Here is a 15,941-nt window from a genome sequence, read left to right on the forward strand (position 1 = left end):
AACAGCAGAGAGTGAGGAGGGTGCTGATACAGAGGATGAGGAGGGTGCAGAAGCGGAAGGCCGAGTGAGCCACTCAACCAAGTCTGGTGCGTCCTTTGACGTAAATCGCACGCACCTGCCCAACCCCTACCACCCCTGCGGAATGGCCTACCTCTTCCTCTGCCTGTCATTTTCAAAATGACCCTGTGTGACAAAGTCAATATAGAAGAGCAGTATTTGTGGAAGCAGGTATATCGCAGGCCTCAATCAATATTTGGTGGAAGTCGGTATATCACTCCCCTCAGTATTTTGTGGAAACAGGTATATAGAACCCAATAAGGAGTATTTGCTGCAAGCCGGTAAATCAAACCCCTTAATCCTGGGCTCGACAAATCCCAGGCGCCAGGTCACCATGGCGATCAGGAATTTTGTCCTGGCATCTGGGTATAAGCCCTCACATGGCTGTCCCCCAGTAATCCGGGGCGCTCCCGGTACTCAGACGCCTCTACATGGACTTTTCGGACAGTCTGGTAGAGAAGGAGTTACCCGGATCCGCCCCGCCCGCTCACTGGATGCTGCTCGTGGCTAAAAATCGGTAGTTAGTCTTACCGGTAACGTACTTTCCAGGAGTCCAACATGACAGCACATGGGAGGATGTCCAATCCAATCTCTGTAGGGACAGGAAGTGAGACAGATTAAAAGCTCCCTCCCCCCCCCCCTTCCCTCCGATCTCCAGTGTCTTCTAAATTACTACACCGGATGGATGCAACACAATTTTATAACTAATATGATAAGCAATGTTAACATCACACTGAATCACATATTAGGGAGGGAATTAGGAGTGCTGTCATGTTGGACTCCTGGAAAGAACGTTACCGGTAAGACTAACTACCGATTTCCAGGACGTCCCCCATGACAGCACATGGGAAGGTTACCAACTTAGCCATCAGGGAGGGACCACAGCCTGTAGAACCTTACGCCCAAAGGAAAGCTGACGATTGGACGGCAGGTTCAACCTGTAATGTTTACAAAAGGTGTTATAACTTGTCCAGGTGGCTGCCTGACAAATCTGATCTATAGAGGCGTTCGCCTTCTCCGCTCAGGAAGCTGCGACTGCCCTAGTAGAATGTGCCCTGATAGAGATAGGACAGGGACTATCCTAAAGACGATATGCTTCCACAATTGTTGACTTGATCCACTGTGTCAGAGTCCTTAGTCACCTTCTTCCCTCTTCCTGCTTTACCAAATTGTACAAAGAGGTTTGAGTCCTTCCTATCAGGTTCTGTTCGGCGAAGGTATTCAAGGACTGCCCGACGGACGTCCAGGCAATGGAATTTCTTCTCTTCCGGATCTCTAGGAGAGGCGTAAAAAGAAGGTAAAAATATTTCTTGTTCCCTATGGAAAGTAGAGACGACCTTAGGGAGGAACCCTGGGTCTAGTTGAAGAATTATTCGATCCGGGCAGACTCTTAGGAAAGGTTCCTTCATGGATAAGGCCTGAAGTTCACCAATTCTGCGTGCTGAAGTGATGGCTACCAAGAAGGCTGTCTTCCAGGAGAGTAATTTTAACGGAACGGTGTCCAAGGGTTCAAAGGGCACCTTACAGAGGGTATCTAGAACTATAGATAAGTCCCAAGGAGGAACAGTCTGTCTCAGAGTGGGTTTTAGTCTGGATATAGCCTTTACGAACCTTTTTATCCAACGATGCTCTGCCAGCGGGTAGTCCAAGAAGGATGACAAGGCTGATATCTGCACATTGATCGTGCTAGGGCATAGCCCCAGGTCAAAGCCCCTCTGTAGGAAGTCAAGAATCTGCGCAATGGAAGGAGTTGATCTGGCCGGATGTGTATCAGCCAACCAGGAATTAAATCTGCTCCAGATCTTTCTATAAATAGCATTTGTCACTGGTTTCCTACTTTTTTGTAATGTGGAGATCACAGCATGTGACAAGCCCTGCCTGCTCAGCATTCTCCTTTCAGGATCCAGGCTTTCAGATTCCATTTCTCCAGATTTGGGTGGAGAAGGGACCCCTCAGTGAGAAGGTCTGGCCTCAGAGGGAGTGATATTGGTTCTTCTACTTTTAGCCTGTCTAACAGGGGATACCAGCTCCTCTTCGGCCAGGCTGGACCTATGAAAATGAACTTCCCCGAGCTCTCGCTGATCTTCCTCAAGGTGGCCGGGATAAGCGGGATTGGCGGGAAGGCATATGCTAGATCCATGTCCCATGGTTTTGACATGGCATCTATCCCCAGAGGATCTCCGCTGGGATCTAGGGAAAAGAACTGAGACGCCTGGGCGTTTTCTTTGGAGGCTAGAAGGTCCACCTGGGGGTACCCCCATTTCCTGCAGATCTGATGAAAGACTTGCCTGTTCAGCATCCATTCTCCTGGATGGAATATTCTTCTGCTCAGGTAGTCTGCTGTAACGTTGTCCTTCCCTCTGATATGGAGGGATGAGATAGATAGGACATTTCCCTGTGCCCAAAGAAAGATCTTTTCTGCGACCTCCTGAAGACCTGGGTTCTGAGTTCCCCCTTGATGCCTTATATAGCAGACTGTAGTTATATTGTCTGACAGAACTTGAACGTGATTCCCTCTTAAGAGAAGTTCTGCTGCCTGGAGAGACTTTAGTACCGCCATTAATTCCCTTACGTTTGAGGAACGCTGACACTCTGCCAGGGACCATGAACCCTGAAAGAAATTATCTTCTATGTGTGAACCCCAACCGGACATGCTGGCATCGGTTACCACCGTCAAACAAGGTCTTCTCAACCAGTGAACCCCTCTCTGTAGGTTGGCGGGAGTTATCCACCAGTTCAAGGACTCTTTTATGGACATTTGGATCCTGATCTTCCTGTCTAAAGACCTCTGGTCTTTGTCCCACCTGGTGAGAACTAGACCCTGTAGTGGCCTTGAGTGGATCTCTGCCCACTGGACCATCTGTATACAGGATGTCATCAGGCCTAGTATCCGCATAGCCTCTCTGATGGAGCAGAGGTTTCTTCTTTGGAAGGAGGATACTTCTTCTATGAAAGCGTCGCGTTTTGAATCTGGAAGAAAGGACATCTGTCTCTGGGAGTCCAGAAGGGTGCCTAAAAAGATCTTCCTTTCGCTCATGCAAAGATCTGATTTCTCTAGGTTGATTATCCAGCCTAAATCTTGTAGAACCCATAACGTCGTCTGCAGATGGTTCCGCAGAAGGACCTCTGAGGATGCTGTCAGGAGGAAGTCGTCTAAGTACGGGACTATTGTTATTCCCTGTTGTCTCAGGAAAGCCATTATCTCCACTATTAGTTTTGTAAAGATGCGTGGAGCACTTGAAATCCCAAATGGAAGACATTGGAACTGGAAGTGATGAACTATGCTGTCTAACGTCACAGCGAACCCGAGGAACTGATGATGGCTTGGATGTATGGGGACATGATAGTAGGCATCTTTGAGATTGATGGTGCCCATCAATGCCCCTGCTGGAATCAGTGGAACCGTAGAACGTATTGACTCCATCTTGAACCTGAAATATTGAATCCATCTGTTCAGGAACTTCAGGTTTATGATAGTTCTTAGTGAACCGTCTGTTTTTTTTACCCAGAACAGAGTAGTGGCCTCTGCCCTGTTGGGGTCTTGGAACAGGAACTATTGCTTCCATTGCGCAAAGTTTCTCCAAGTCCTGAACCATCTGGTTCTTTAGAGACGGAGACTGGGGAGTGGTAACACAGAATCTCTGAGGGGGAGGACGACAGAGCCCCCTCCCTTTCCCACCTTTGGGGTAGCTCCACCTGCCCGACTTGCCTTTCCCTCTACCTGAAAAATTCTGTGTCTGTACCTGGCCTAAATCCTTCCTTAAGGACAGAGTCTTCTTAGATCTCTCCTCCGGAAAGCCTTTTTTCTTGTCCGCGGCACTCTCAAGGATTGTATCTAGGACTGGGCCAAACACATGTGAACCTGAGAAAGGGATCGAACAGAGCTTATTTTTTGACGCTACATCCCCTGACCAACTTCTTAGCCAAAGGGCCCTTCTAGCAGTATTCGCCAGGGTGCTGTTTCTAGCTGAAATCCTGATGGTTTCGGCCGAAGCGTCCGCCAGATAGGCCGTAGCCATCTTAAGAAGGGGAATGGATTCTAAGATGTCCTCCCTTGGGGTTTTTAGTCTAAGGTGGTTCTCTAGCTGATTCAGCCATAGCGCTATAGACCTGGCTACCGAGGTGGCAGTAATATTGGTATTAATAAGAGCAGACGAACACTCCCAGGCCTTCTTAAGCAGACCCTCCGTCTTCCTATCCATAGGGTCCTTTAAATTTGAGGAATCCTCAAAGGGGATGGTGGTCTTCTTTGTGACCTTAGCCACCTGAATGTCCATTTTGGGAACTTCATCCCATAGTTTAGTATCCTCAGGATTAAAAATCAGCCGATTTTTAAATTCACAAGGCATAATTAATTTCTTTTCGGCCTCCTTCCATTCCTCCAGAATTATCTCCTTCAGATGGGAATTTACTGGGAATAGGCGAGTCTATTTTGCCCCTAACCCCCCCAAACATCTCGTCCTGAACGGATATGGGAGGGCTAGCTTCCTCTACTTGCATGGTATCTCTAACCGCCTGGAGGAGGGCGTCTAGGTCTTCAGAAGAAAATAAAAATCTTTTAGGGTGGTCTGAAGAACCAGAAGCAGAGATGGTGTCTTCCTCAATCTCTCCGTCCGAGACTTCCCGATTATCAGAATCAGAGTCCTCCTTTTTGGGGGAGGGGAGTCAGGTTGAGAAGGAGGTGGCGGAGGGTTTAGAGAAGAAACCGTAGCCTGAACTTCTTCACGAACGATATTCCTAAGTTCTGTGAGAAAGGACGGCCGCTCCTCCTTCATTAACCTGGCAATGCAAATGGCACATAACTGCTTCTTGTAAGATATATGCATCCTTTCCCGCAAATCGCACATTTTCTCGGTTTCCTTTTGGGATCTTGAAGAGCCGACTGCCCTGAACTTTTTTTTATCATCATGGGCTGCAGCAGAGGGGTCAGACACAATCTCGGATTTAGCTGACACTTGGGGCTCCATGGTGGCTAAGCAAACACACAGCAGCTCACAACTTCCCCACTGGGGCTTACCTCCACCTCTGCTGCCGCACTGCTCCGTTCTTATAAGGGGGACTCAACCCCCCAGGGGGAGGGAGTCAACCCCTGAGCGCGAGACCGGGCTTCCGGGTCTCCAGCGCTTGTGCTGGGCACCGCCATCTTGCTTCCGGCTGACCCGGAAGTGACGTCATGAGATGTGCGACGCCGCCGTCAGGAGCGCGCCGCTGAGCCCAGAGCTCCCGGAGGAGAAGCGGCATCAGCTAGAGAACCCCCGAAGGGGGAGCTAGCGGGGCCGAACGGGCCGCCGCCCGACCTGGCCTGAGAGGGGAGTGCCAGACCCCCGACCCGACCTGGCCCCCAGTGCCTAGGTAAGCACCCCGACTCCTAGAAGAGAAACCTGCTTCACCCCCCATCCCTGTAAGGACAGGAAGACACTGGAGATCGGAGGGAGGGGGGGGGGGGGCTTTTAATCTGTCTCACTTCCTGTCCCTACAGAGAAAGGATTGGACATCCTCCCATGTGCTGTCATGGGGGACGTCCTGGAAACATCAGCTTCTCTAGTGGGCTTTCATTCTCCCTGGCTGTAGCGCTGTCCAATTGCAGCGCAGGGAGAAGGAACACCCAGGAGAGAAGCCGATTTCTCCTCCCCATTGCTCTGATAGTAATTAGCATATGGAGCAGAAGACAGTAATGGGGCACGGTGGGCGACCGGAGCGGCGCCCAGGAATAATAGTAAGTGCTGGGACATCTCTGTCGCGCCGCTCTGTGTAGCCTGCTACTTAAATTCTGGACCCACGTCTTTAACACATAATACAGGAGGCAGGTGCCAGCAGCAGAATCGCATAGCCGGCACCCTGCCTATGACAGGGAGCTGCGATCAGCAGCAGTTAACCCCTCAGGTGCGGCACCTGAGGGGTTAACTGCCGCTGATATGCTGCCAGTACCCGCCTCCTGTATTAAGTGTTAATCATCATTGGTGGCGCAGTGTTCCCTCCCCCCCACCCCATTAAAATCATTGGTGGCACAGTGCGCCCGCCCCTCTCAACCCCAGTATTAAAATCATTGGTGGCAGTGGCCACAGGGTCTCCTCCCCTTCTCATTGGTGGCAATGGCCACAGGGTCCCCTCCTCCCTTCTTCATTGGTGGTGCAGTGGCAGCTTCTGATTGGAGGCCCAGCAGTGTAATCCTGGGGCTCCGATCGGTTACCATGGCAGCCAGGACGCTACTGAAGCCCTGGCTGCCATAGTCAGCTCCCTGCTGCTGTGTGCACTAAGCACAGGGCAGCAGGGAGGGTGTGAGGTTCTATTCAGCCCAATAGAGCTCTATCCCAGGTTCTGGCCCCTAATAGTTATTAAATAAAAAGTGCCAAAAAATCAAATAAAATTGAAACAAAATCCCCCACCAAAATATTAAGTATAACTCACCCCCTTTCCCAATTTCACATATAAAATATATAAACAGTAAAGAAATAAATATATAACATATTGCCACGTCAGAAAAATCCAAACTATTAAAATATTTAAAAATCTATGCGGTGAACGCCGGAACAGAAAAAAAAAAATAATAAAACTGCGCGATTCGCCATTTAAAAAAAAGTGGAATGCACGTGGCTTTTTTGTTTATTTTTTCATGTGGTATCGAATGGAATCGAGTATCGCAATACTTTTTTATGATATCAAAATCGAATCATAAATTTAGTATCGCAACAACTCTACTCTGTACACTGCCGCTGTATAAGTGCGCGCGGTACTGTACACTGCCGCTGCACATGTGCGCGCGGTTCTGTACACTTATGTGCGCGCGGTACTGTACACTGCCGCTGCACATGTGCGCGCGGTACTGTACACTGCCGCTGCACATGTGCGCGCGGTTCTGTACACTTATGTGCGCGCGGTTCTGTACACTTATGTGCGCGCGGTTCTGTACACTTATGTGCGCGCGGTTCTGTACACTTATGTGCGCGCGGTTCTGTACACTTATGTGCGCGCGGTTCTGTACACTTATGTGCGCGCGGTTCTGTACACTTATGTGCGCGCAGGTTCTGTACACTTATGTGCGCGCAGTTCTGTACACTTATGTGCGCGCAGTTCTGTACACTTATGTGCGCGCAGTTCTGTACACTTATGTGCGCGCAGTTCTGTACACTTATGTGCGCGCAGTTCTGTACACTTATGTGCGCGCAGTTCTGTACACTTATGTGCGCGCAGTTCTGTACACTTATGTGCGCGCAGTTCTGTACACTTATGTGCGCGCAGTTCTGTACACTTATGTGCGCGCAGTTCTGTACACTTATGTGCGCGCAGTTCTGTACACTTATGTGCGCGCAGTTCTGTACACTTATGTGCGCGCAGTTCTGTACACTTATGTGCGCGCAGTTCTGTACACTTATGTGCGCGCAGTTCTGTACACTTATGTGCGCGCAGTTCTGTACACTTATGTGCGCGCGGTTCTGTACACTTATGTGCGCGCGGTACTGTACACTTATGTGCGCGCGGTACTGTACACTTATGTGCGCGCGGTACTGTACACTTATGTGCGCGCGGTACTGTACACTTATGTGTGCGCGGTACTGTACACTTGTGCGCGGTACTGTACACTGCCGCTGCATATGTGTGTGCGATTCTGTACACTGCCGCTGCAAATGTGTTCACGGTACTGTACACTGCCGCTGTATATGTGTGTGTGATTCTGTACACTGTCGCTGTATATGTGTGTGTGATTCTGTACACTGCCACTGTATATGTGTGTGCGGTTCTGTACACTGCCACTGTATATGTGTGTGCGGTTCTGTACACTGCCACTGTATATGTGTGTGCGGTTCTGTACACTGCCACTGTATATGTGTGTGCGGTTCTGTACACTGCCACTGTATATGTGTGTGCGGTTCTGTACACTGCCACTGTATATGTGTGTGCGGTTCTGTACACTGCCACTGTATATGTGTGTGCGGTTCTGTACACTGCCACTGTATATGTTGTTAATACCCATGTTGTTCTAGACTTCTTTATATGTTAATTTAGGAGGTGTTATTTTTTGTCGTTGAAAATAAGGCTTTATAAAAAGGTACAAAAAAAAAAAGAAAAAAATATTTTAAAAAAATACACAGCTCCTAACTTTTTTAGCTGGCTCCTAGATTCCAAAGAAATTTGTCAAGCCCTGCCTTAATCAATATTTGGTGGAAGCCGGTATATCGCAGGCCTCAATCAATATTTGTTAGAAGCCGGTATATCAATCCCCTGTATTAGTATTTGGTGGAAACAGGTATATAGAACCCAATAATGAGTATTTGCTGGAAGCTGGCATATATCAAACCCCCTTAATCAATATTTGGTGGAAGCTGGTGCATCATACCCCTCAAACAATATTTGGTGGAAGCACGTATATCACACCCCTTATGCACTCCATTTTTTGGGGGGCAACAGGTATATCACACCAGTTGCAATTAGTTATTCGAATAGCGTTTGTCCCTCTATCTAGCTGCACTATCACAGCAGAACCGCACACAACTGCTGCACAATACAAATGCACTATAATATACTTGATTTGTTAGAAGGTGTAGTATAGTTATATCACACCCCACACTCATATTTCTTTGGGGGGGTAACAGGTATATCACACCTGTTACAATTACTTATTCCAATAGCGTTTGTCCCTCTATCTGCGGTATCTCAGCAGAACCGCACACAACTGCTGCACAATACAAAAGCACTATAATATAAATTCTATGTTAGAAGGTATATTATAGGTATATCACACTTCTCAGTCAGTTTTTTTTTGGGGGGGGGGGGGGCAACAAGTATATCACACCAGCTGCAATTAGTTATTCCAATAGCGTTTGTCCCTCTGTATAGCTGCGGTATTGCAGCAGAACCGCACACAACTGCTGCACTATTAAAAAGTATACTATAAGTATATCACACTTCTCTGTATGTCACACCTATACCAGTCCTTAAAAGGACTTTTGTGGCCCTATTAGCTTGCGGTTGGAGTCCCTAAGAGTCTGTCCCTGCTCCACACAGCAACCTCTCCTTACACTGGCAAAAAAAACAGAATGTAAAATGGCTGCCAGATCGGGTTAATTTATAGGGTAGGAGGTGTGCCCATGTGCTGAAACATCTCAATTGGCTGTCCTGTCCCACCTGATGGATGTGTCATGGGTCAAAGTTCTGCACAATGCAAAGAACATGGCGCCGGCAGACATCGCCATATGTTCGCCTGTTCGGCGAACCGCGGATGAGCAAAGTTTGCCGCGATCATGTGGCTACTGAGGCAATTAATTGTGGCCCCGACCAGTGTTCTTTCAACTGCAGGGTAGCATAGCCTCTATAGTCCCTCTTTCTGGGGCCATCAGTGCGCCCACCACTGCAATGCACACAATTTTTGTTGTGTGCATTGCGATGGGTGGGCATCCATAGAATTCGGAGCAGGCATAAGCAATGGTCGTAACTAGAATGGAGCTGTTCCTGGCAGGTATGATGTCACAAGAATTGGCAGGGTCTCATTGTCTAACCAGAGGAGCAGGTTGGTGTGTGGATGGGAGCAAAGATTTCTTTTTTACTTGGGACTCTTTTTGAAAGTGGCTGAGGGGAGAAAAGTGATGTTATTTACATGGGACTGTAAGGTGGAAGAGCTGAAGGGAGGGGAGTGATGTCACATGATAAATTTCTTCTATGCAAATTAATTATTTAAAAATCATACAATGTGATTTTCAGGATTTTTTTTTTCTCACTCTTTGTAGGTGGGAAAACATGCAAAATTGCCAGTGTATCAAATACTTAATTTTTCCCACTGTGTGTATATATACTTTTTCCACCTTTATCGTGACCTATAAACTGTACCACTCAATTGAAAAACAAACTGAAATCTTTTGGGTGGAGAGAAGAAAACAAAAAAAATAATAATAATGTGGTTGCATAAGTGTATAACTGAGGATGTAGCTGTGTTCAGAATTAAGCAATCCCATTCAAAACCATGTTAAATAGGAGTCAGCATACACCTGCCATCATTTAAAGTGCCTCTGATTAACCCCAAATAAAGTTCAGCTGCTCTAGTTGGTCTTTCCTGAAGTTTTCTTAGTCGCATCCCACAGGAAAAGCCATGGTCCACAGAGAGCTTCCAAAGCATCAGAGGGATCTCATTGTTAAAAGGTATCAGTCAGGAGAAGGGTACAAAAGAATTTCCAAGGCATTAGATATACCATGGAACACAGTGAAGACAGTCATCATCAAGTGGAGACAATATGGCACAACAGTGACATTACCAAGAACTGGATGTCCCTAAAAATTTATGAAAAGACGAGAAGAAAACTGGTCTGGGAGGCTACCAGCAACATTAAAGGAGCTGCAGGAATATCTGGCAAGTACTGGCTGTGTGGTACATGTGACAACAATCTCCCGTATTCTTCATATGTCTGGGCTATGGGGTAGAGTGGCAAGACGAAAGCCTTTTCTTACGAAGAAAAACATCCAAGCCAGGCTATATTTTGCAAAAACACATCTGAAGTCTCCCAAAAGCATGAGGGAAAAGGTGTTATGGTCTGATGAGACCAAGGTTGAACGTTTTGGCCATAATTCCAAAAGATATGTTTGGCGCAAAAACAACACTGCACATCACCAGAAGAACACCATACCCACAGTGAAGCATGATGGTGGCAGCATCATGCTTTGAGGCTGTTTTTCTTCAGCTGGAACTGGGGCCTTATTTAAGCTAATTATGGAAAATGAAAATACCAGTCAATATTGGCACAAAACCTTCAGGCTTCTGCTAGAAAGCTGAACATGAAGAGGAACTTCATCTTTCAGCATGACAACAACCCAAAGCATACATCCAAATCAACAAAGGAATGGCTTTACCAGAAGAAGATTAAAGTTTTGGAATGGCCCAGCCAGAGACCAGACCTGAATCCGATTGAAAATCTGTGAGGTGACCTGAAGAGGGCTGTGCACAGGAGATGCCTTCGCAATCGGACAGATTTGGAGTGTTTTTGCAAAGAAGAGTGGGCAAATCTTGCCAAGTCAAAATGACTGAGTGCTGTAATAAAATCAAAAGGTGCTTCAACTAAGTATTAGTTTAAGGGTATGCAACCATAAATTTTATTTTTATATTTTTTCTTCCCTCTATCTAAAAGATTTCAGAATAAGTTTGTAGGATGTCATATCAATAATACATATAGGAAGAAAAAAAATCTTTAGTTGAAGTTTTTATAACTTATTTGCATGATTACCTTCCCTGAAAAGCAATTCCTTGGTTCACACTGACAGCAGTGACTGAGTCTTCTGTATCCAGAAGTGTAGAGCAAGGCTTTACAGATGTGCAGCTTTTCTCCCCCATAAGATCAGGCGCCTGACAGTTACCCCATACGATCACCTAAATAATCATGTATACAGAATGCAATTACAATTAAGATCACAAAAAGTTTTTGCAAATTTACATATAATTTCCGATGTTTGTCCAACATTAAGTAGAACATTTTTAATATAAGTATGCCTAAAATTCTGTGGTGAATAATTTTTTTAATATATCCTTATGATGGTCAGTCACAGAACTCAAAACTCAAACTTCTCTGCATAGCCTTGTCTATAGTATTAGATGGCATTCGTTAAGGTTAATTGCAGCTTCAATATGTTAGAGAAGCTCTCCATTCAAGCTCACCATTTATTTTTTTACTTCTGTAGAAATGTCCTATAATTGTCTGCAAAACTGACAAGAATAGGACATGTTTTTTGAGGGGTCGCGGAGTGGACATGGTGCTGAGGACGCTGAATCTTTTGATGCCCCATTGAAATTAATATGTCCACATCTGATCCGCAAAAAATGCTAATCGGATGTGGACATAAGGTATGGTTGTGTGCATGAACCCTAATCCATAATTTCATACTATGATTACTGCAGTCTATTTCTATGCCACTGTCCACGCTTGGGAACAACAAAATCCACTTAAAGAGGACCTTTCACATGGAAAGACATTGTGAACTAAGTATCCTGAAATATACAGCGGCGCCCGGGGATCTCACTTAACTTACTATTATCCCTGGGCGCCACTCCGTTCAGCTGCTGTGCCCTCCGGTATCTTCGCTCACTTGGTTATAGTAGGCGGAGTCTGCCCTTGTTCTGTTGGGCGTCTCCTTCTCCCATGCTGTAGTGCTGGCCAATCGCAGAGCAGAGCTCACAGCCTGGGAGAAAAAAAAACTCCCAGGCTGTGAGCTCTGCGCTGCGATTGGCCAGCGCTACAGCCTAGGAGGAGGAGACGCCCAGCAGAACAAGGGCAGACTCCGCCTACTAAAACCAAGTCCCCTAAATCTCTGCCTACTATAACCAAGTGAGCAAAGATACAGGAGGACATCGCGGCTGAACGGAGCGGCGCCCAGGGATAATAGTAAGTGCAGTGAGATCCCTGGGCGCCGCTGTACATATCATGATACTTAGTTCACAATGTTTTTCCAGGTGAAAGGTCCTCTTTAAGCATGATAACATGCATTGCTCCATTCTATCATCCATGTCCAAATGCTCACATACACACCTTTTTGTCTCTGCTTCCTGTGACAAAAAAATTGCTGTCGGGAGTCCAGTCACAGGACCAGATGATTCGAGAATGGACAGATGTATTCTTGTCAGTGTTTGCACACAGTCCGAACTGTGGTACTGTTTAAGAAAAAAAAGAGTAAGATAACAAGAAGTCAGGGCAATGCCCTATTATTACCTATAGCCCGGGGCTACACATACACCTTTCGCCATGATTCTTCTCCGGGTCCTATAGTGATTAACACTAACGACCTACACAAAATTTTTAAGTCACATCTTCCTCCTCCTTCACAATGGAGGTGATTGTGTGCATGGACGTTGAACAGTATGTACATGTCATTTCTGAGAAATTATTTTTTGGAGGTTGAGAAAGTTGTATGGGTACTCTAAGGATTGGACTGCAAGGCAAACTGTTGAATATATCACATAACCAAAGCCAATGATCTAGTAAAGCTGGCTTAGCATTCATATAACATACACACGTCACATTGACACATTTTACCTTATTTTTTAGGCCAATCAATTAGGAGAGTGTACAGAAGCACATCTGCTACTCACCTGACTCTGTTGGAATCTCCTCCTGCTTCCTCCACAGGGACCAATTTCTATCTCTGGAAACTGCTAATAGGAATTTGTCATCGGGAGAAAATGCCATCTGAGTAACCGTCAGGTTATGAAAAGACAAGCTCTGGATCTGCTTCCAGCTTGTGGTACTCCACAGAATAATTGCAGCATGCTCTTTTTTGGAAGCCTAAATAAAGGGGGATATTGAATGTGGGTCAAGCCTGGTCAAAGCATGAGCCATCCAAACAAATTATGTATTCATAGCACAAGGTAGCAGCAGCTCCAGAATAAGAATGTCTTCTTATATTAAGACATACAATTTACAAATGAGATATGTAGTCTTTATATATATATATATATATATATATATATATATATATATATATAGAGATATATATATATATATATATAGATATAGATATATATATATATATATATATATATATATATATATATATATATAGTCATAGTTGGGAGAAATAAATCTGTGCTGAAAACTACTCTGGTTACCTTACATGCAGAAGCAATGATTGTTCCAGCACGGTTACAAGCTACAGAGAAAATTTCATAGCCATGTCCGTACCTAGAAAGTATACAAAAAAAACAAAACACTCAAATATTCAATTTCCAAATTTTAGTCCAATAACCTATCAATCTTTACTACAAGCTTCTTGTGAAATGAGTTATTTAGTTTTAAAAAATAGTCTGTTTAAAGGGGTTCTCTGTGTATACATTTGGACAAAATTGCAAAAATAAAATCTCACCCACCTCTTTAGTATCGCCTCATGTATGTGGCGATACTAACCATGTGGGTGAGATTTTATTTTTACAGACCCATATCATGCAAATATCATGTTAAATTATCCTATACAGTGAACACTGTAAAACAAAAAATAAATTAAAAAAAGCCAGAATTGCTGCTATCTGCTTAGGCGCCACCATAAACATAGAATAAAAAGCGATCAAAAAGTGCTATGTACCACAAAATGATACTATGAAAACTAGAAGTAGTCCCACAAAATCAAGCCCTCACACAGCTCCGTAGAAAGAAAAAAAAAAAAAAAAGTTATGGGTCTTGGAATGCGGCGATGCAAACATTTTCAACTTTTTTTATGCCGAAAACATAAAAAAAACATTGAAGACTACAACTTGTCTCACAAAAAACAAGCCCCCATCAGGCTACTTAGATGGAAAAATAAAAAAGTTAAAGCTCTTGGAAAGCAACAATAAAAAAGATGAATAACAAAGTGAACAACCACTTTAACCCTTTACTTTTCTTGTGAGCAGACTAGGGACCGCGTTCACAGGAGATTAGCAGTATGCCATGGTAAGAGCAGTTAGCTTATCACAATGCAGTGCAATGAAAATCCTTCACGTACAAGCTGTGCAACAACGGACAATGCTGAGAAACTTACAACTTCTGAACCTCCGGCCACAGTGTGTTCTGCAACAAGTGATCTTCTGTCGGAGGCTCTGCAGAAAAGGGCAAAGAGTGGCAACTATCTAAATACGCTTCCAGCTTTGGTGATATCAGTAAACTGTCTACATAGAAATGCAATCAATTAAGAATAATAAAATATATACGAAAATAGTTACCACACTGATAAAACCATCACTCTATCCTTCTTTTAACCAGTTTATAACAGAAAATCATGCAAGATACTAATATCAATTTACATTTCTCATCTTTTACATCTCTGCTTGCTGTCCGTGAACAGAATCCATCTTGATCAGTGATGGCTAACCTTGGCACTCCAGCTGTGGTGAAACTACGACTCCCAGCATGCTCCTTTTTTTTCTATAGAGTTCTGAGAGCAGCCAAGCAAGGGAGGCATCTTGGGAGTTGTAGTTTTACCACAGCTGGAGTGCCAAGGTTAGCCATCACTGATCTTGATTATAGAATGTAGTCAAAGTTGACACCATAAGCCATTGACTTTACTGCAAATTGGTCTTTCTGTTTGGACTGAAAAGAGACCAGGGGCACTGTCAATGATGCCCAAAGGGGAGGACACAGCACATCAGTTTGTGCGGTGGCATAAAACTGATGCCATATCCTATCCTGCTGACCTGACCAATTCACTTGAATGGAAAGAGCAGTTGTAATTACATTGCACCGGAGCTACAATGGACATGGTGTGCAGGTAAATATTGAAGAGGACACCGCACTCGTCTGAGCACCGCAACCCCTTCAAATACGGTAATTGATCTAATATTGAAGACTTATCCTGAGCAAAGCTCATTAATATTATGCCACTGCACAACCCCTTTAAATACTGGGCGAAGGACAGTTACAAAAAGTTATTAATGTTATTGTGTCTACAATTTGGCGTTAAATGTGGCTAAATTTTTCGCTTTTCTGGTGCATAATGTAGCATCAAGTATTAGACCTGTTTTGAAGCAAAAGAATAGCCACAACTTGTAACTCACCGAGGGGCGTCAATTAGTGAAAAGATGTAGTTTAAGATTTGCCACATAAAATTTTGGAGCAAAGTAATCAAAGAGTTGATGTAAAGTCAAAAAAATGTGTCTAGCCATGCACCATCCAGCCTGAGCCACTATGATGAAGGTGGCAGGTCTTTAGTCTACGCTGCCCACATTTTAGACAGGATTAGTAAATCTGCTCCAGTCTTTTTTAATCCCTCACATTAATCCCCTAAAAATACACACAGGAGAGAAAGAGGAAAATTCTTGCGGGAGTCTCCATAACTGAAGCTTGGATTAAATGGGTCATCTGATCCTGTAAACAACCCCGAAATGCCCAGATCCCTTATACCCAACATACTTACTTGGTCCCTGTAGCATGCGTCCCTCCAGA

The 15,941-nt window shown here is 44.8% G+C and overlaps 1 protein-coding gene across 1 annotated transcript in view; it reads right to left on the bottom strand.

Moving 5' to 3' along the window:
• The window catches only part of ELP2 (elongator acetyltransferase complex subunit 2), a 120,204-nt gene that overhangs the window by 6,723 nt on the left and 97,540 nt on the right, over positions 1-15,941 (bottom strand). The window contains exons 16-20 of the mRNA XM_044294100.1: positions 14,542-14,599; positions 13,637-13,709; positions 13,121-13,313; positions 12,561-12,682; positions 11,265-11,407 (exon numbers count right to left, since the gene is read on the bottom strand). Coding sequence (XP_044150035.1) covers positions 11,265-11,407; positions 12,561-12,682; positions 13,121-13,313; positions 13,637-13,709; positions 14,542-14,599 — 589 coding nt within the window. The remainder of the gene's footprint in view (positions 1-11,264; positions 11,408-12,560; positions 12,683-13,120; positions 13,314-13,636; positions 13,710-14,541; positions 14,600-15,941) is intronic.

The sequence above is a fragment of the Bufo gargarizans genome, chromosome 5 (genome assembly GCF_014858855.1).
Source record: "Bufo gargarizans isolate SCDJY-AF-19 chromosome 5, ASM1485885v1, whole genome shotgun sequence".
In the NCBI taxonomy this organism is placed as follows: domain Eukaryota; kingdom Metazoa; phylum Chordata; class Amphibia; order Anura; family Bufonidae; genus Bufo; species Bufo gargarizans.